The sequence below is a fragment of the Curcuma longa genome, chromosome 11 (genome assembly GCF_044706935.1).
Source record: "Curcuma longa cultivar G26 ecotype Majalengka, Jawa Barat chromosome 11, ITB_CL_G26_1.1, whole genome shotgun sequence".
Taxonomy (NCBI): Eukaryota; Viridiplantae; Streptophyta; class Magnoliopsida; order Zingiberales; family Zingiberaceae; genus Curcuma; species Curcuma longa.
The window spans coordinates 2,794,368-2,815,963 of NC_133871.1; the positions used below are offsets into that span (position 1 = coordinate 2,794,368).

The window sequence follows — 21,596 nt, forward strand, 5'->3', positions numbered from 1 at the left end:
GTGTTTACTAATCAATTATACTTTATTGGATATCTCTAATGTTACGATACCTTCCCTTGATAGAGAATCTTCTAAACCTTTGGGGAGTTAAAAGATGAACCAAGTAACAATTGTGATGTTGCAATGGATGTTTCAAATGAAATGATTTTCATGGCCTCAATTATCACTTATATAAAAGCATAGGCCTGTAAATTTGTTTTGTGCCTGCCACACAAATGGCAAACGGTTAGCATATGAAACACACTAGAAAATATCTTGCTCATGACCAAGCCAAGTTTGCATCAATGCAAGAATTAAGGTAAACATCATTGCAATTCAATTGTCGTTCATTCTCACTTGTATGCTCAATAATGTTTACCTTAATTCTTGCATTGATGCAAACTTGGCTTGGTCATGAGCAAGATATTTTCTAATGTGTTTCATATACTAACTGTTTGACATTTGTGTGGCAGGCACAAAACAAATTTGCAGACATATGCTTTTATATAAGTGGGAATTGAGGCCATGAAAAGCGTTTCATTTGAAGCATCCATTGGAGCAGCACAATTGTTACTTGGATCATCATTTAACGGGTTAGAAGATTTTCTATTATCTGAACAGTCTCTTCGGGAACTTGTTATGACTGCTGGTGGAAGGGTGTTGGCGGTGGATTGTTTAATGTTGAGGAATCCTTATTCAATTGCATCTTCATTTGAATCATATCTGTATTTCATATACAAAGAAGATGTTCCGAAAGATTATAATCTAAGAGATTTTACGAAGATTAGAGATGAAAGAGTTAAAGAAATAGATGACATGGTTGTTTTGGCCAAAGGAATTTTGCCTGACATCATTCGATCTAAACAAGCAGAAGATGAGTTCATTGATGATGAAGTATCTATCCATCTCAGGCATCTGAAGCAAATGAAGCTACACTAGAAAACCTACCACTCTGATGATTTATCATCTGCACTGACTTCTATAACATCAAGTGAAAAATAAATTTCATAGGCAACGTCAAGTTCAAGTTAAGTTCAAGGTCAAGGAGAAACATTTCAAAGTATGAAAAAAATACCTAAGTTGAAAGCTCAATTAGAAGAGATAAAACAACATATGTAATCTCTAATAATGAGTGGTGATGAGTAGAAATGTTGTTTCAAGTTGATATCTATATCTAAGTTGTTGTAAGTCTTTTATGTTGTTCAAACAAGAAGTTAATGTAAGATGTTTTATGTAAGTTGTTTTGGCACATTTGAGTGCTTCTACATGTATGAAAATATTTAAAGTGAATGCTAAGTGTTCAATTTGTCACATTTGAATGACATGTATGCTAAGTGTTTAAAGTGAAAGCTAAGTGAATGCTTTATTGTGTTTTAACACAAATTCTGATATCTATTTATTATTTGCTTTTGTGTTTGTGTTGTCTTGCTTGGTTTGGGTGTGCTAAGTGTTTTCGGGTTCATTGTTTGCTTGGTTTGTGTTGTCGTGCTTGGTTACGTACACATTATAGAGTGCAAGAGGAGCAAAAAATATTTTTGGGTCATGCGCATTCTAGGTGTTTAAGTCCATCAGTCGGTTTTGACCAAAACCGGCTGATGACTTATTTGATAATAAAAAAATAAAAATTTTATATCTACATGAGTAAGAGAGTCCAAGAAACTCATTGGTGTCTGTGGAGAGGGTTAGCATCTATGTAGATTTGAAAATAAAATTTTCACGCCACTTCACATGCCGAACACGAGTGAAAAAATTCAGTGCTTCCAACACGATGTATCTAAATGCATTCTGAGTTGATGTACACATTATAGAGTGCAAGAGAAGGAAAAAACCGATTTTGACCAAAACTGGCTGATGGCTTATTTGATAACAAAAAAATAAAATTTTATATATACATGACTGAGGGAGTCCAAAAAACTCATTGGTGTCTTCGGACACGGGTTATCATGTATGTATAACTGAAAATAAAATTCCCACCCCACTTCACATGCCGGTCACGAGCGAAAAAAATCGGTGCTTCCAACACGATGTATCGTAATACATTCTGAGGTTACGTACACATTAAAGAGGGCAAGAGGAGCAAAAAATATTTTTGCATCATGTGCAGGCGAGGTCTTAAAGTCCATCAGCCGTTTTTGTCCAAAACCGGCTGATGGCTTATTTGATAATAAAAAATATAAAATTTTATATATACATGACTGAGGGAGTCCAAAAAACTCATTGGTGTCTTTGGACACGAGTTATCATGTATGTATAATTAAAAATAAAATTCCCACCTCACTTCACATGCTGGTCACGAGCGAAAAAAATCGGTGCTTCCAACACGATGTATCGTAATACATTCTGAGGTTACGTACACATTAAAGAGGGCAAGAGGAGCAAAAAATATTTTTGCATCATGTGCATGCGAGGTCTTAAAGTCTATCAGCCGGTTTTGTCCAAAACTGGCTGATGGCTTATTTGATAATAAAAATTATAAAATTTTATATATACATGACTGAGGGAGTCCAAAAAACTCATTGGTGTCTTTGTACACGGGTTATCATGTATGTATAATTGAAAATAAACTTCCCACCCCACTTCACATGCCGATCACGAGCGGAAAAAATCGGTGCTTCCAACACGATGTATCGTAATACATTCTGAGGTTACGTACACATTAAAGAGGGCAAGAAGAGCAAAAAATATTTTTGCATTATGTGCATGCGAGGTCTTAAAGTCTATCAGCCGTTTTGTCCAAAACTGGCTGATGGCTTATTTGATAATAAAAATTATAAAATTTTATATATACATGACTGAGGGAGTCCAAAAAACTCATTGGTGCCTTTGTACACGGGTTATCATGTATGTATAATTGAAAATAAACTTCCCACCCCACTTCACATGCCGATCACGAGCGGAAAAAATCGGTGCTTCCAACACGATGTATCGTAATACATTCTGAAGTTACGTACACATTAACGAGCGCAAGAGGAGCAAAAAATGTTTTTGCATCATGTGCATGCGAGGTCTTAAAGTCCATCAGTCGGTTTTGTCCAAAACTGGCTGATGGTTTATTTGATAATAAAGAATTTAAAATTTTATATATACATGACTGAGGGAGTCCAAAAAACTCATTGGTGTCTTTGGACACAGGTTATCATATATGTATAATTGAAAATAAACTTCCCACCCCACTTCACATGCCGATCACGAGCGGAAAAAATCGGTGCTTCCAACACGATGTATCGTAATACATTCTGAGGTTATGTACACATTAAAGAGGGCAAGAGGAGCAAAAAATGTTTTTGCATCATGTGCATGCGAGATCTTAAAGTCCATTAGCTGGTTTTATCCAAAACCGGCTGATGACTTATTTGATAATAAAAAATTTAAAATTTTATATATACATGACTGAGGGAGTCGAAAAAACTCATTGGTGTCTTTGGACACGGGAGTCTTGCTTGTCCTGGAGTCGCCATAGAACCTTTGCCAATAAGGCGCGGTTCCAGGCACTCAAGTTCCTCAAGCCAAGACCACCCTCTATCTTCGGCCGACACAACTCAACCCATGCAATCGGCGGACGCGATGTGGTCCACATGAAAGCTTTGTAGATCCTATAAATGCGATCAACAACCCTGCTAGGAATCGGTAGCACTGACATCCAATAGCACTCCACACCCTGTAGAACCGAGGCCACCAGCTGTGCCTTCTCAACATAAGACAGGGTCGCCCTAGGCCAAAAGGTGACTCGCCTACTCAAAGCATTCAATAGTGTGGTATAATCTGAAATCTTCAGCTTTTGAGAAGTGATGGGGATCCCCAGGTATCTGAAAGGCATGTCCCCCAGCTGGAAATCGGTGATCTCTAACAGTCGTTGCCTCATAGTCTCATCAATCCCTGTCATATATATGCGCGATTTTGCCAGATTGGTCGTGAGATCGGCCATCTGGGCAAATCTCTGCAGGCAAGTAACCAACTGTGTAACGGATGATACATTCCCTCGGGAGAAAAGTAGCAGGTTATCTACATACATCAGGTGGGATAGCTGCAAACTCTGACACTTGGGATGAAAATGGAAATCCGATTTGGCTGCACAACGTGCCAATAAGCGAGACAAATACTCCATGTAGAAACCAAACATGTATGGGGAGAGTGGGTCCCCCTGCCGTAGTCCACGTGCTCCTTGAAAAAATCCATAAATGCTGCCATTAATCACTACAGAGAAAGATGTCGTGATGCACTTGTTGGGATGTATACTGAAAAGACTAGCTCTTTTGTATAAGACATCTAATTTGAAATGAGAATCATGTTTGGTCAATGATTGCATTTTTGGTAATTTACAATATGTCCTTTTAATTTACACTGTAAATGACATGGTGTCTGTGAAACACAGAAGATCATGTTATCAGCTTCTTGTAAATTATAAAGTAAGGCTCACAATCAAGATGACTTTGAACAAACCATCGAGAACGATTGTAGTGTAATTTGGTGTTAGTCTATCTTAACTATATAATTACACTAGTACACTTTGTGTGTATTGAGCAGGACCACCTGAGATTGTTCGATTTACACTGACTCATAAATTGAACAAGACCTCTGTTATTATTGATATATGCACTCTTAATCCCGATATAATAAACGGGCACATATACTTAGTAATTATCTCTTTGATTTACCAATAGATGAGATCTTTTCGTCAGATCAATATGTCCGGTAAGTTGGGAGATGTTACTATTTTTATGGTGTGCCGTTAATTATAGGAGGAATCCGTGTCCCAGTATGGGTTGATGATGTCCCCTTGAAGAGCTCATAAGGATTATCTTGTCAAATCTTGCAAGTGGACTTTGTCCGACATGATAATAAGGTTGAGTGGTACTATTCAAGGATATAGATGTCGATTAAATGAGTTGTCAGTAAAATTCAATTAATTGATGGACATACGATATCTTAAACACGGGGAACAATGCGTATTTATAATAAGAAGGAACCCAATAAATTGAGGATTGGATTTGTAGTGCAATAATGATCCTCTAATGGAATGGATCGTTATTGATGGATGTAGGTGTGTATTCGGGGTTGAATACGGGATCCGAAATCCATCAGAAGGTCAGATCCAATACCTCCTCGAGGTCCCTGCTGTAGTCCAAAAACATCTTCTTAAGATGCAACCGTTTGGATGAGATTAGTTCTCGACCGTCGGATGAGATTTGTTCTCAACCGTTGGATGAGATTGGTTCTCAACCGCAGGATAAGTTTGTGGATGAGATCAACTTGTATCCATGAGATTAGATTAAGTTGCATCCATTGGATCGTAATAAATAAGATGCATTAAGTGAGATTATATTAGAACCGTTAGATGAGATTAATTACGTCCGATGGATGAGATCTCTTCGGTTAAGTTTTATTTCTCATTGATGCAAAGCCGGTTCACGAAATAAACCTCTCTAAACCTTAGGGCCGGCTCCACCTTGGTTCTTTAAGCCCTAAGGCCGGCGCCCACAAGGAGGAGAGGGAGGGGGCGGCAAGCCTATAAAAGGAGAGGGAGGGGTGGCCGAAACAACGGATAAGAAAGCCTAAAGGAGTTTCGGCCACCACTTATTGTTCTTCCTCTTCCTCTTTGGCCGGCGCCCCTTTCTCCTTTTCTTCTTCTTTTTCTTTCCCTCTTGGTGGTCGACGGTTCCTTCATTGGTGGTTGGCCGGATCAAAGGAAAGGAGGCAAAGAAGGTGAAGCACTTTCAAGGAGGAGGTTCTCTTTCGTGAAGGCGAGACGATCCAAGCATCATCCAGTGGAGGTTGCGGCTCTTAGTTCTTGGAGGTTCGTTGTCCACCCAACGTCCAGGAAGAAGATTGGGAATACCGCAAAAGATCGCGAGGTTGGGGTATGATTTAGTTTCCGCAATGTTTATCATACTAGAAATAATTTTAAACCGTAGATAGTAATTGTAAGAATCGGCGATCATAAAATATCAATCAATTTGATATTCTTAATAGATCTTGTCGATTGATATAAGGCGGGAAATTTTTGTCCTGTGGAGTTCTACGCTTTTCGAAGCGAAGAGAATTCCGAAAAATGGGACAAAGATCCGGAACGCCAACAGCACTCTCTGGTCCAAGTGATAAAAACGGTAGGAAACTGCAATGCAGTGAGAACCTCGAGGAGGAAATCCCAATGAACTGAATCAAATGCCTTCTGTAGGTCAACCTTCATCGTGCAACGCGGGGAAATTCTCTTCCTAGTATACCTCCGAAGTAGCTCCTGTGTAAGCTGGATGTTATCTGATATGGCACGACCTTTGACAAACGTGTCTGGGCAGGATGCAGGAGGTGATCAGATATCTCTGCTAGTCTACTATCCATGATCTTCGAAATTACCTTATAGAAAACAGTGCAGCATGAGATGGGTCTATACTCAGTCACCGTAGTGGCATATGATGTCTTAGGCACTAGTGCAAAAAGCGTATGGTTCCAAGAGCGTAGTAATCTGCCATTCGTGAAGAACTCACGTATGGCGGAAATGAAATCCTCACTGATAATGCCCCATGAATGTTTGAAGAACTTGGAACTGTACCCATCTGGTCCTGGGGCCTTAAGATCACCAATATCAAATAAGACCCCCCTAATCTCCCCCTCTGTAGGTGGCCTGATGAGGCCTGCCTGCTGCTCACTGGTGAGGACCCTCCCAAACTGCACACAATCTGCCTGAAAATCGGAGCGGGCCCCCTGAACCCCTAGCTGTGCCTAAAAATGCTTGACGAACTCTCGGGCTATACCCTCCTGGTCTGTGATCATGCTACCTCTCTACTGCTCAACTGTCACAATCTCCCGTTTCTTATTATCTATATATATATAAAAACAGAGTTGTCTGTCTAAAAATTTTTCACCTAAATATTATTTCAATAATTAGATATATTTATTTATATGGAAACAAACTTACACATCTATAATTGATTGATAATACAACTTTTCATCCATATTAATACCACCGATTTTTAAATGCATTTTAATCCATATTAAGCATAAACTTTTATGTTCGAATTATTATTATTAAATGGTAAAATATAGATTCCTAATATATTGAATAGGTAAAAATATAACTTTTCATCCATATTAATACCACAGATTTTTAAATACATTTTAATCCATATTAAGCATAAACTTTAATGCTCGAATTATTATTATTAAATGATAAAATACAGATTCTTAATATATTGAATAACTTTAATGGTAAAAAATACCACATATTACAAATGAAGGCGAGGTTGCATACACTCTATAAATTAAGATTGCAATATATTCATTCACTCACTTTAGACTAAAATAAAAAAATGGCTCCTCTGTTTAATTTTATCCGAGAGGTTAACCCTTCGAAAATGCAATGGGCGTTAAAACTCCGATTAGTTCGTTGTTACGATCTACCTGCATATGGAAACAACGGAGATTTTAGCTTGGAGTGTGTCTTTCATGATAAAGAGGTTGTATATTTTTTTTATGTATATATCTTATCACTGTTAAAAAATATAAATATTTACTCTTTCTATATATTTGTAGGGTGAACGCATCCATGGAACAATAAAACGTCCGATCATAGAGAAAGTGAAATCCATTCTCAAAGAAGGTCATGTATTTGCCATAAAAAAATCATTGATCATGAATACATGATATCAATGATACTATATATTTTCAGCAGAGGGCTATTCTGGCACAACTCTTGATGTCGTTCAGTTCATAAATGAATACATGATATCTCTAAATCATTTCCGAGGGAAGGTTGTATTTAAGTTCTGATTCGACGTGCCATTCGGATAGAAATGTTGATCTATTGCATGCTATGCATACCCCTGAATTCTTAAATGGAATAAGATGTTCTGGAGTACCAAATCACGAGTTAAACTTGAAGGTTGGAACTCGGGTTATGCTACTGCGGAACATAGATCATTCTCTTGAATTATGCAATGACACTAGATTGATCGTGACGAGGCTCGGAAACCATGTTTTAGAAGGACAAATTCTTACTGGAAGTAATGCCAGTTATAAAGTGCTTATTCCAAGAATGTCATTGGCTCCTTCTGATCCAAGACTTCCTTTTAAATTCCAACGAAGACAGTATCCTTTGATTGTATCATACGCAATGACAATCAACAAAAGTCGAAGTCAATCATTGTCTCATATAGGACTTATTTTAAAGAACCCCGCTTTTAGTCATGGCCAGCTGTATGTCGTTGTATCCAGAGTTACGAATCTTATGGGTCTAAAATTTTTGATATGTGATAGTGACAGCAAACAAAAATATTTCAAACGTTGTATTTAAGGAAGTTTTTCAAAATTTATAAATTTTTTTATTGTATAATTTAACTTATTTGTATTTTAATTATTTATTCAATACTCATACTTATTAATTTTAATTATTAATTATATAAAATAACATCTCGTACATTGCACGAGTGAAATACTAGTTTCTCTTAACCATGGAGTGGAAAAATGATGTGTTTCTGTCAACCTCTTTGAAATATGTATGTTTGGCCTGCTGCTGATAGAACATATTCGCAGTTTGCTTCAGTCTCTCTGCCACTCTCCTGGCCTCCCCATACTCCTCATCTGTCTGGCTCTGATCTAAGACTCTCATCTGGATCTCATCTAAATGAATCTGTGCACGTCTGGTCCGCTCTTGAATGTGCTGAAAATCCTGCTAATTAAGCTTTTTTAGCGGTTGTTTCAGCTGGCGTAATTTCTCTCTGAGTCTATATTGGGTTGTCCTAGTCTCAGGCCCAGTCAGTGTGTGCTCTCAAAACTCCTGTACTGTTTGAATGAAGCTCGGGTGGGTAGTCCACATATTAAAGAATTTGAATGATTTGGTCTTCCTCCTACCCACATCTAAGATAGAGACAGTGAAAATAGCATGGTCAGAGAAAAGTCCTGGTAGACGAAACTCAACATAGCTGCTCCTGGCCTGCTCTAACCACATGACGTTAACCATGGCTCAATCCAATTTGCATACCACCGTTCCATTAGTCCACGTGAACTGGAACCCTACAGAGTGTAAATCCTCTACCCCTGGAGTGGCAGCAAAATCCTGAAAGTCAACTGTAGCGTATGTGGTCACATCAAGGCCACCCTTCTTGTCTGTCGGGGAGAGGGGGGAGTTAAAATCCCCTAATAGAAGTCAAGGCAAGTCCATGCCATCTGAGATACTCTGTAGCCCCTCCCACAGTCTATGCCTGCTCGTGATGGTGAGTTGTCCATAAACAAAAGTTACTGCATATGAGGTTCCTGTAACTTGATGTTTAATGATTGTGTGAATATATTGCTCTGCCCATTCTTGGATCTCTAAAATAATGACCCTGCTATCCCAAAATAGTAGCATTCTTCTCCTGCCAGAGCTCTCCACATGGTGTTCACTGTTCCACATTTGAAATCTAGAAGTCTTGAGAGAGTGGTAATAGCCCGTTGTTAACTTTGATTCCATGATACAAAGTGCACTCAATCGTTCCCTTAGGAGGAGGTCCGCAACCTCCTTCTGTTTGAGGCCTTTATTAAAGCTTCGTATGTTCCATGCCCCTATCTTCATAGGGCCAAGGCCGTTCTAGTGATCACCCTGCTTCTCCTTTCTTGTTGCCCTTGCCTCTATTGTCTTGATATCCCAATAATTTGTCTACCATAACACCTTGTACCTTTTGTGCTTTTTTTTCCACGTGTGCCATCAGTTGGTACAATCGACCCTACTGTTGTTGCTGTAGTTACTGCTATATCCAACCCTACTGCTGGAGCTGCAGATTCTGCCACAGTTGGCCACCTCTATGCAGGAAGTCCTACAATGCTGGTTTTTCTGGATTGGGTTTCATGGTGACTATCATAGGTTTGCTCATCACTACTGTTAGACTGTTCTGTGGAGTGTTGATCTGGTCGGCTGTGGGACTGTGTTTTGCCAGCTTTACTCATGAGCCCTTTTCTTCTGAAACTTTCTGCAAGCAGTAGGCAGGGGCTGTGTCAGTTCCATGGCCATGGTTTTGGACTGTGATTGCTGCTCCTGAGGCCCCTATTCTCCCCGGATTGAGCATCTTGCTCCTTGTTTGAATTCCTATGGCAGTGTCTGAGGCATTATAATGTAGATTAGGATTAGTTTCATCTCCTATTTCACCTTCCTCCAAATCCTGTGCAGTTTCAGGGCCTTGAGGTAAAACAGCTAGCTGCTCTGAGGAATAGGGAAGTGATGGATCTGTGCTTGTTAATTGGGCTTTCCTCCTTGCCCGAGCTCTAGTTTGAACTTTCCCGGAGCTGTTCTCCTTGGAGGGAAAAATGAATTTAGCAGCTAATACATTCCCCCTTTCCTACCAGTTTTTGTTTTATTTCTCCTCTGCAATTTAGTTCTAGTTGTAACCCTCACTTCCTCTAGTTGAGTATCATAGTCCGAGCTATAACCGGAGTCTGAAATGCTGCCATTTGATGTAGTTTCCAGCTCATTGTCAGATTGTAAAGTAGTCTCAGTTCCTGCTGTAGAAATGCCCATTTTGCCAACTTTACCAGTTTTCCTTTTGTCCTTCAGTTTCCCCCCAGGGAATAAATTTGTTGTGTTTGTTGAGCTTGTGCTCTTTTCCTGGTCTATCAGTGAACCAGTATTGCCTCCTTTAATGGATTGATCGATTGTAGGAACCCTGTTACTGCCAAGTTTGTCCACCACATCTGAAAATTCAGGTCTGACTGCTTGAGACTGTTTTGTAACCTCAAAATCAGAATTAGTCCCAGTTTGTACAAAGCTGATCCCCGGTATTTGCTGCATTAAACCATCTGTATCAGTTAAATATCCCTGTGGCAGTCCATCTAACTTGGCTACTGAACTCAGTTGCTGCCCATGTGCCTGAAATTCAGTTTGAAATCCAGCTATTTCCACTGCCTTCTCAGCTACCTTGTGTCCAAACAACTCTTTCTGGTGTTGTGCAGGGAGTGGGTGTATATCTAATGTTGATTGAGTCTCTATGTTATCTATCTTTGTTAAGTAGGTACTTGATGCTGGAACAGATTCCAGATGGTGCATCAATTCAGCTGATTAATCTCTATAACCAGTGTATCAGAATTCCCTGTTGTTTCCTGATTTGTGCCAAAACTATGCAGGTGAGGTTTATTAAATCTTACTGATTGTTTCTCTAAATCCTCATGCCGTGCCACTTTAGTATCCAGTGCTAAATACGAGCCCAAAACAGCCTTGTTTACATTTGTAACATGATCTACAAACTGAATTTCAGAAATCACATTTGCCTCCACTGTTCTGTCCCCCTGATCTGAAAATCTGATGTGTGTGTAATTGTGGCTGCTGTATTGCTGTGTTTTGAAACCAGTTTGTTGACCTCAGTTTGAGGTGTTGTGCCCGTGGTTAACCATGGCAAGGGTTGACCTGCAGACCGTAAAGTGTACTCCAGGTTGTCCTCAGTTCTCAAATCAGGTGAAACCACATTGTGTGCTACAAACTGTTTCAATACTCCAGTATCCAGCTGTTTATGTCCTGAGTTAGCTGATACTTCAGCTTCCACAGTTCCTATCCTTGCCAATAGATTATCTGATGTTGATACATGTTCCACAACAGACTTCCTCCCATTTGTGACAGCCCCTACAGACAGGATATCAGAGGGTGCTATTGGTTCCTTTGCTATGTCAGATTGGTGTAATTGCATCTTGTTGGGGTGTCCAAAATTCCTTGCATCTTGTCCCTTGGACTGTGCATCCAAAATATCTTTGTTGTTTGCATTAACTTGCCCAATTGACTGTAATTTCGAAATCTCCACTGCTCCCACTGGTGTGCCACTGGTTTGCAGGTCCATTAAGCATGTTTCCTTTAACAATGCAACTGGTTTGCCCCCTGTTTTGAAACCAGATCACTGATAGCAGTAGTGGTGATTTGCCTCTTAGTTGAAATTATCTTGGGGTGACCTGCAGAAACTGAAGTGGCAATCTATATACCTTTAGGTCTCAAATTAATTATTTTCCCAGTCTGCAGCAGTTTAGGTTGTAAAACTTTAGTGCCCAGTTGTTTGATTCCTGATTGAGATGGTGCAATTCAAAAAAAAAAATTGATAAATCCCAGTTAGTCTCATGGACTCAATCCCTGAGGGTGGTCGGTCCAGTCCCACGGAAGTTTCTCACCGACCACCAGGGTAAATCGAGAAGTGCATACGGCGGCCAATCCAGATGCTCACATCCTTTGATTGCATTTTCCATTTGGAAGAAAATTCCTACAAATACGCAATAGTTGGGATCGAATCGCGGGTTCCTGAGTCACAACCCGAATGTCCTATCGTTGCACTATTACCCGAGGACGATGGTGCAATTCCAGAAACTTTGAAGTAGAGTGATTATGTAATAAATAATGATGTAAATTATTTTAATTAATTAATTTTATTAATTATTGATGGTCGATCCCATACCATTGTTATTTCTTTTCTTTCCTTTTCCGTGAGATAGGAGCTATCAGCAACCGCCTCTTGTTCGGCGACATCAAGGCTGCCGCCGAAGTGCTCCAGAAGGGCAGCGCCGAGGTCACCCACGTGCTCTCGCTCCTCAGCTCTGCCTCCATCTCCTTCTTCTCCGGCTGGCGACCCGACATCTCAATCCTCACGCAGAAGATTAAGGAGGTGTACGCCGCCGCTGATGGATCCTGGAGGAAGTCTCTGACGCCTGGGAAGCTCTTGTATTCGCTGGAGAATGCTGGGCCGGAGCTGAAGCTGGTGAGAATGGGGGTGCCGTTGAGGGATACGGAGGACGAGGACCTGTTGGACTACCTCGACGTGTGCTTGGATTTTATTGATCAGGGGAGGAAGGAGGGGTCGGTTTTGGTGCATTGCTTCGCTGGTATTTCGCAAAGGTATGCCTTTTCATTCTGGGATTGCTCGTCTGCCTAAGTTTCTTCAAAGAACATGTGTTATCCATTTTGATTGGTTTTTCTGTGTCCTGTCAACAAATAAACTATTGGACTCTATATCTCTCCTTTTTTTTTCTCTTTTAGATTTGTATTAACATACATATTTTTTATTGTAAATCTTTTTTATGCATTATCTATGACTGTTATTGATAATCCAGTGGTGTTGAATCAATAAATTGTGTACTGTTTAATGGAATTAAGGTGGAGAGATACACTAGAATAAATATGTTCTGTTCTATAAAAGATATGCTCTTGTTTGAAATTAGAAATATAAAAATTGATGAAAATAAGAGACAGGTTGAACCTTTTTGCCACTTTTTTTTTCTTGCAACGACCCTTTAGAACAATGATGTCAGTGTTCAAGATTACTATTGTTAAAGGTGTTGAATTTTCTGTTCAATGGATGCAAATTAATAGTGCTGAATTGTTGTGGGGACCATAACTCTGGCAAGCAAAGGAAGAAAATAAGGTGAGACTATACTATTGTAACTTCGCAATGGTAGAGCAACAAGTGTCAATTGAAAAAATAGAATTGCAGAAAAACAATTGGCTGCTGTGTAGTCAAGTTCAATTCTCCTCTTAGTTAGTTCTTGTTAGTTATTGCTGCCTTTGCATGGATCAACTTCTACAATGTTGCAAAACATGCCATTTCGTCATCTTGCATATCATGTGAAATTCCTGATGCTTGGAAAATGATACTGTTTCTGTTTAAGATGTATTAATTGACACCTTGGTTTAAAAGAATGGCACAATCCAATCTGCAATAATTAGTCATCATATAGTGAAAACTAATTACTACAAAGGAGAAGATCACAGCAGTATAAGCAAAACAAATCTTGGTAGAAATTCAAGGGATATTTAGGATCCTGTTAGGTTTATCTGAATTCACCAATTTTGAGCATAAATGTACAAGTATACAGCTCAAGTTGTCTTAAACATTCTAACAGTTAATGGCATGTGAAGCCTTTAGATTTCTAATAAATTCACCAAAGAGAACACACATCCATGTCAAACACTGACAAACCTTCATACAAGTTTAAGAGTTAAGAGGCAGCTTTGAGATGAGGAAGAGATCAATTTCATCAAAATTTCAAGCTAAAAAAGTGAGCTTCTGGATTACCATTTAATATCACATTCCCTAACATAGTGAGTAGTGTATTCTGATTCTGTATAACATTCCAACATTAGGTTTAAATGTAAATTTAGAAAACCTTATCAAACAATTTGCTTCCTGAGCCACAGAAACAATTTTCATCATTCTAAATCTTATTGTTGGTGAACTATCCATTCTAGAGTGTCATTTCTTATTATTTGTTGAAATAATGATTGTCAAATATAATTTCACTTATGGCATGGCTTCCGGCGGATTAATTGCCAATTTATTGTTTTTGTTTTTGCAGTGCTGCTGTAATAACTGCATATTTAATGAAAACAGAACAGAAATCGTTGGAAGGTCTGCAACTTTGGATGACTTTTTGTTCTTTGTTTGTTTTATCAGCTCGATGTATACTTTTTCCATGCCAGCAACCATTCACGCATGTTCTGGAGGTGACATCTTACGACCTTTATTCTTAGGCATCTTTGCTAATATGATGCATGTTGCGTTACAGATGCACTTGAATCCTTGTGTGAAGTTTGTGACGTTGTTTGCCCAAATGATGGTTTTCTGGATCAGGTTAGATTAACTTTGGATGCTGGCCTGTTTCTGGTGTTAGAAGAGCCTTTGACTAAATGCCATGCAACTCTTTGCAGTTAAGTTTATTTGAAGAAATGGGTTTCAAAGTAGACACTGAAAGCCCCATTTATAAGCGATTCTGCTTAAAAGTATTAGGTGGGTTATGAATACCTCAAATAGTGCTTTCTTGCATATTATATTGATTGACTAAAGTAATAATCTGTATCCACCATTGCTCTTTTGGAATCAATTTGCATTTAACTTGATTAGAGATGCAGGTGTCTTTTACTGTCAGTTTGTTTTTGTATTCATTAATTTTAGCTATATGAATTAGATTGCCCTCATTCACTTTGGGGAAATTGTCCCTGCAAACTTGTTTCCTCAGGAAATAATTTTTATCTATCGCATTAAAAATTCCATCTGGGAGTCAGCAGCTGCTACATGTCGTAATAATTGTTTCTATCATTCTTTTCTCACACATTGGAGAGAACAACTTGTGCACAAGGACCAATACTTTGCCTTTTTATCATGTTGAAATTGTATTTCTAATGAAACACCTATTATGGCTGTTGAATTACAGTACGGAGTATGATAATTGGGATATCACGTTCAAAGTAAAATTTTATGATTCCAAAATGAAATTCCAATGTATAGTTTGTTTTTAGAGATTTTCAAAGAATACATGAGGGGAACACACACGTAAATATTTATGATCTTTTGCCTACCAGGCCTAGTTTGGTTGGTGCATGCATCTCCCTTGCACAATTGAGGCTTGTATGCTTTATAGACAGCTGTACAGCCCAGTAGTCTGAAAAACAAAATGCTAAATATTAACTAGAGAGTTGCTCGGAAGATTTCATTGCCTACTCTTTCAATGATTCTTGGGGATGTTGTGGGACAAGCTTACCAGGTAATGCAAAATAAATAACTAGCAGGGATGATTTGGGATGAGCTTACTAGGTAATGCAAAATAAATAGCTAGTGTTTTTTCTCTTTTAGTACCAGTTGCAGTATGACTGTCTTTGCATATTTCATTTGACTCAGGAATTGATCAAAACTGATATGGTTTAGGTTATGAGAAAATTGATGATGCATAATTGCATATGCTAAGTATGTATTGACCTTTTCAACATACACGGATAAAATGAACTTACAAATAAATAATTTTGTATTAATTACAAAAGGAGACAAGCATTTTACCAGACCAATTAAACTAAAAGGATAAGAGGGGAGTAGATTATAATGAAATCTGATGAGATAGTAATGGAAATGAAGAGCTAATTGTTCAGTGAGCTATTTGTTCAGAAGAGGAGTTTGTATTATAATTAATCAAATTTCTATTAGTTCACAGTCGATATTTATTGGAATGTCATTAAACAACGATACTAAAACTTATATTATTAGTGTATGACAAAGGAAAGCTGATAGTACCAATTTTTCTTTGAACCTGAATCAAAGAGGGTTGGTTTTTACTAAGCATGGCGGGGATAATTTTGATTAAAACCAATGCTAACAATCATCTCTGAATTGGAATTGCTTTTTTGCTTAATTTTACTGCAATACTCTTTCAATAGGTATGCACACAGCTGTTTGCCATCCAAGTATCTATCAGCTTTAGGTTTTCACCCTTTCTTCTATGAATGTGTCTTCAGGTCATTCTTATAAACAGGGGGAGAAATTAGATAGTCCAGTATTTGGTGCAGATCCTGGTTTACCAGCAGATTCCATCCCTTCTGAGGGCATTAAAGGAGATGAACATACAGCTTACCGGTGCAAAAAATGCAGGAGAGTTGTTGCATTGCAAGAGAATGTTGTTAGTCATGTACCTGGTGAGGAAGCCTTGAACTCATCCCAAGGCCTCGTATTGGTGGCACTCATGCTCTCTGTTGAGCTCAAATTCAAGCAGCAGTCCGGTTGTTGATGTTTCTTGCAGTTCTTGTTTAATGAGTGCTAGATTCTGTCGTCTAAAGAAAAAAAGGCTTGTAAAAAATGAATATACATCGAACTCATTTGGGAACAAAGAATTGACTGATGTCTGAGATTCAAAGATAATGTTGATGTTTGTGTTCAAGTTTATATCTTCCTCTTCGGATGAAATCTGTTACTCCAATCGTTTCATACGGTCGGTTTCGAGTTTATGTCTTCCTCAGTTTGCCTTAGGCATTATCTTAGATGTTAATCTCATTTGCCCCTTTCTTCTTTTGGTAAAGTGTTTAAAACTCTATTAACTTACATCCATTTTTTTAAATTTAAACATCTAAAAAATATTTTTTATCCTTAGGGCATCCACAATGCACGAGCATATTTCATTCAAATATTTGTGGTCTCCACGTCTACATCATCAATCAAATATCTCCTTCCTCAAATATCTCAATTTTCACAATCAAATATCCCACAAATCAAATATTTATGGGTCTCACCTATTACCATATTATCTCACTTTTAATTTTTTAATTATAAATTCTAATTTTATTTATATTTAAATAAATCTATTCTTATTTTTTTCTGAAAAAATTAAAAAAAAAACCTGGTGGTCAACCATGGGTCGACCACCACATGGTCGACCACCATGCTTTTGTTTTTATTTTTTTAACTCTGTTCCCTTTGTTTTATTTACTTTTAATTTTTTATTTACATTTAATTAATATATTTATATATATATATTTTTATAATAAAGTATTTGAAATCACCGGGTATAATTGTTAACCCGGTGATTTCAAATACTCCGTCAAATATCCCCCTCCAATAGGGGATATTTGATGCATGGGGATATTTCTTCAAATATCCCCTCCAAATATCCTCTATTGGAGATGCCCTTATCAAGTCATTTAGCTGTAAATTTTTTATTATCATTGTCTCCGTGAAGCCGAACATTAGGGTAAGTAATTTTTGGTTGGAATGGTATTTCTGATTAACGTTTTTAGTTTTAAATGATATTTATTTACCTATTTTAATTATGAGAAATTTATCATGTACATTACTGTTGCTCTGCGTACTGAAATGAGCTTGTAATTCGGGTTTCAAGTTTATAGGTTTCGAATTGATTTCAAGTTTGAATCAAATTCGGATTGGAAATTTTTTATAATATTTTTGCTTCGATTCGACCTGAATCCACTCATCCTATCTGAATTGACATCCTTATTAATTTTTAATGTAATTTTATTTTTATGAAAAATACTTTAGTTAATCCGTCTATAATATTCACTTTTATCATTACACTTTGGTTAAGCCGCCTATAGGGGTGCAAACGAATTGAGCCGGCTCACGAGTTTTTCGAGCCCGTTCGAATAATATTTGATTCGTATTCGAAATTGTCGAATTCGAGCCGAACTCGAATATGTTCGAATAATTATTCGAGCCGAATTCGAATCTATAATATTGTGTTTGAGTATTCGCGAACCGCTCACGAGCTTTTGGATTTAAATTTTGAATCCATTAATAGCAGTATTATTAAATGAGTTAATAGATTAATATTTAATGGATTAATAGACTTATTGGGTTAACGGATAGATCATATTTATCCATTTACAAACCCTAAATTCCCGATCCTTACCCTGGCTGGCTTCTTCGGTCTCCGATCCTTCCCTAACCATGCCATCTCCCGCTTCCGCCGCCCCTCCTTTTCCCTCCAGTCCCGCCGCCATTTCGTCAACGGCACCCAGCTACTCGGCCGCGCCCGCGCCTCCAATAACAAAAGCCACGGAAGCCGATCCACAGCTGCCCTCGCGCGCTCCGCCTGCGACGAGGCCGACCGTGCCATCGCCCTCGACCCCCGCGACGCCACTCCTCACATCCTCAAGGTCCTTGCCCTAGACCTCCTCGGCCGCCGCCATCCTGCCCTCCGGTCTCTCGACACTGCCCTTGCGCCTCCTGCTTTCAAGTCCCTCGAACCCCGTGAGCGCGGCGACGCCCACTTCAAGCGCGCAGAACTCCACCTTGCCCTCAATCACCGACGCCGTCTCGATTAGGCCATCGCCGACCTCCTCGAGGCGGTTCGGCTGAACCCCGAAAATGGCAAAGCTTTCTGCCTCCTAGGCGAGTGCTACGAGGAAAAGGGTTTGGTGGATGAGGCGAGAAGGGTTTACGAGACTGCGATCGGGATTGACGATTCACTGATCGTTGCCGATGAGGCACTCTGTAGGATGTCCTTCGCAAATTTTGGGTCTTGATTGGCCTCAATCACTCAGGTAACCAAACTCCCATTCCACCCTTTATTTCTGTGATCTTCGCTGTTGTATCTTTGTTGGGTTCGGTGCATCAATTTGCCTGTGCAATAGTATTAATCTGTTTCTCTTTGCGATTAGATTCTCGTGTACCTGGAAAATTCTAACTGTTGAGAAAATGTGCGCCAATGGCTCTCTACACATCTTTGTTTGACAAATCAATAAACAATTTGAGTGCCTTTGGTGCAATGTAGGGATATATTTTCAGCTTCCTCAATGGCGTAGAATGTTGAATTAACCTTCAACTATAGGTTAAAGATGGTGCATTAATATTATTTATATACTTACTTATGTTAGAAATGTATGATAAAATATTAAGTACATATGATATCTATGTTTCGAATAAACCCGCCGCCTCGCCCCTCTCGCATCTCCAAAACCCCAGCCGACGAGCAGGAGGAGCTCTGACAAGGTGAGAAATTTGTTTGTCTGATTTTTTTTTTCTTGTTTCACCAGAAAAATAAGTTCTTTTTAAGGAGAAATATAAGTATGCAATAGCTTCTTGTTTCACCAGGAGCAACTCCTCGCATCTTCTGGCCATATTCTTGTCTGCAATACTGTAGCCAATAGCTTCTTGTGTGTCGAAATATCTCGGAAGCTCTATGTCCTTCTTAATCTCTTCCTTTGGCTTACCTATTCTGTTACATAAGTATGGAATTCACATTCTTCATTGTTTGTATTCGATTTAGAGGAAGTAATACCAAAGACAAAGTAGAACTAATACTCTCTTTGTAGTCTTCTTCTATATTTTAAGTTGTAAAATGTTTTGTTGTGCAACAAAGCACTTTCTTTATAAACGTTGGGTTCTTATATGTTGTTTAATATTTTTATTGCAGGGAGTTTCTTTTTTTATTTCCGTCTTTGTTAAGGCCATATTCCCCAAGGTATTGCTTGGTTCATCTTTTATTGTCTTTCCTTCTTTTAATTGTTTGAGTTTAATATTCTAGGGTTTGTTTTAACATTTTAGAAACAAATTAGAAGTTATTTTATCAAATTGTATATAATTAGTAATCTTCCTAAATGGTAGAACTGATTATAAATTTACTACAGTTTTTCTTAAAGATTTTATGATAGAACTATTTGGTTAACAATCTTTGTAGATGGTCAATAATTTACTATTAAATTATGATAGAATCATTTGCTTAACAATCTTTGTAGATGATCAACAATCTTTGTAGACGACCAATAACGATTTAAAACTCCTTTTTCTTTTCCGTTTTGGCTTTTTGGTGACCCAACTTATCACTCTTTGGTTGTCGTTGGTTTTCGGTGTTTCTACTAGTGTCCTATTGATATGGCTCGATTGTCAGTAAGGCAAGAGATGAAAATGATTTCGGTACTCATTATGCACATGAGGATGATGGAAAGCAATATAATTATGCTTTTATTGTTGATAATTGTCTTAATTGTCAAGAGAAGGAGTGGTAGGTTTAGGAGGGTTTCCTCTAATTGTCTTATATCATCAGCGCAAGAATAGGAGCGAAGATTCCAACTACAACTTCAAATTCGTTGGCGTTGGTGCTCTGCTTTGAGAGGAGGGTTTCCTCTGATTTCTGAGCTTGGACGCGAGCAGATTAAAGCCCAGCCGTTAACTTGAGATTCTAAAGGGATTTTCGAAGAGGACATGATCTGAAATTTCTACTTGTTTCAATCTCTATTTCGAATCTTATTTACTGCATTAGAGTGTTGGATGTTGTTATTTGTTTGATCATTAGGTTTGGTTGTGTTCTTTCCATTTAGTTTTCTCTGTTTTGTTTCTGAAATCACTCCTGCACATTCAGAATTTTTGTTTCTTGTTTCAATCTGTTTTTGAATTCGATTATTGCATTTGAATGATGGATAGTGTAGTTTCGGTTTGATCATTAGCTACAACATTTTGAATTCGTGCAAGTTTGGTTGACATTTCTTTTAGAATTTTAATCACAGTTTTTGATTTACTGTTCATGAATTTCAACAATTTTTGATTTTAATTGCAGCTCATGATTTTAGGGTTTGAATTCCTTAGGATAGTTTAGTTAAGTTTGTGAATTTAAATTTTTAATTTAGAATTTAGGATACTTCGATTCCATTAGTGCATTATAATTTTCCTGTGTTTAGTTGTAGTTGTTTAGAACCCAAAAAGAACAAAAACATTTGGTTTAGTTTTAAATTGTGGTTGGATTTATTCATTTTGCAATTTGATTCTCATATTTGTCTAAGGACCAAAAACACTCCATTTTTATTTCGAAAACCTAAAAAAAAGATAAATAAGTCTACATTCAAGCAAACCCTTTACTAGCCCTTAAAAAAATACGACTCATGACTCTTATACTACATTTGTTTTGTGAGCTAAGGGTTTTCGATTATACTTTATTAATTTGATAAGCCCAATAGTGACATCTCAATTTAGGGCTTATCAGTGGCAACACCAGTGGCACCTGCAAGTGATCATAGCAAGAATTGAGAGGGATCATTTTCTTTGAGCTTGACTCCATTAGCTCCATAGAGGGATCATTTTCCAACAGAATATCCTTATCAGATATGTACTGTCTGTATATATCAAATGATCTTTTAAACCTGTTCGACAGTCTCTCAGTTTCTTTCATAGCTTCCTCAATCTTTAACCGATATTGTTCTTTTATTTCCTTCAGCTTTGTTTCATAAACACTCTTTAAGTTTGGATATTTCTTCAGTTTTTTTCTCAATTTCTTCCTCTCTTCTTTATATTCCACAGCTATAGATTTTACTATCTCATCGCAGCATTTATAATTTTTCACAATCTCTGACACGTATGACTTGTAAGCTTTTTTTCCGGTCATTTTTCCTACAAAAGAATATGTTAATATAAAACAAA

The 21,596-nt window shown here is 38.0% G+C and overlaps 1 protein-coding gene and 1 pseudogene across 1 annotated transcript; both read left to right on the top strand.

The window, feature by feature from the left end:
- The first annotated feature begins 12,233 nt into the window (after positions 1-12,233).
- Positions 12,234-16,591, top strand: LOC141841039 (uncharacterized). Its single transcript, XM_074729166.1, has 6 exons — positions 12,234-12,243; positions 12,409-12,808; positions 14,266-14,318; positions 14,476-14,540; positions 14,618-14,696; positions 16,193-16,591. Exons 1-6 carry the CDS (start codon positions 12,234-12,236, stop codon positions 16,459-16,461), a joined length of 876 nt encoding a protein of 291 aa, XP_074585267.1. The 3' UTR covers positions 16,462-16,591.
- A 919-nt stretch (positions 16,592-17,510) lies between these two features.
- On the top strand, positions 17,511-21,466 carry LOC141841046 (uncharacterized; annotated as a pseudogene).
- Positions 21,467-21,596: the final 130 nt, after the last annotated feature.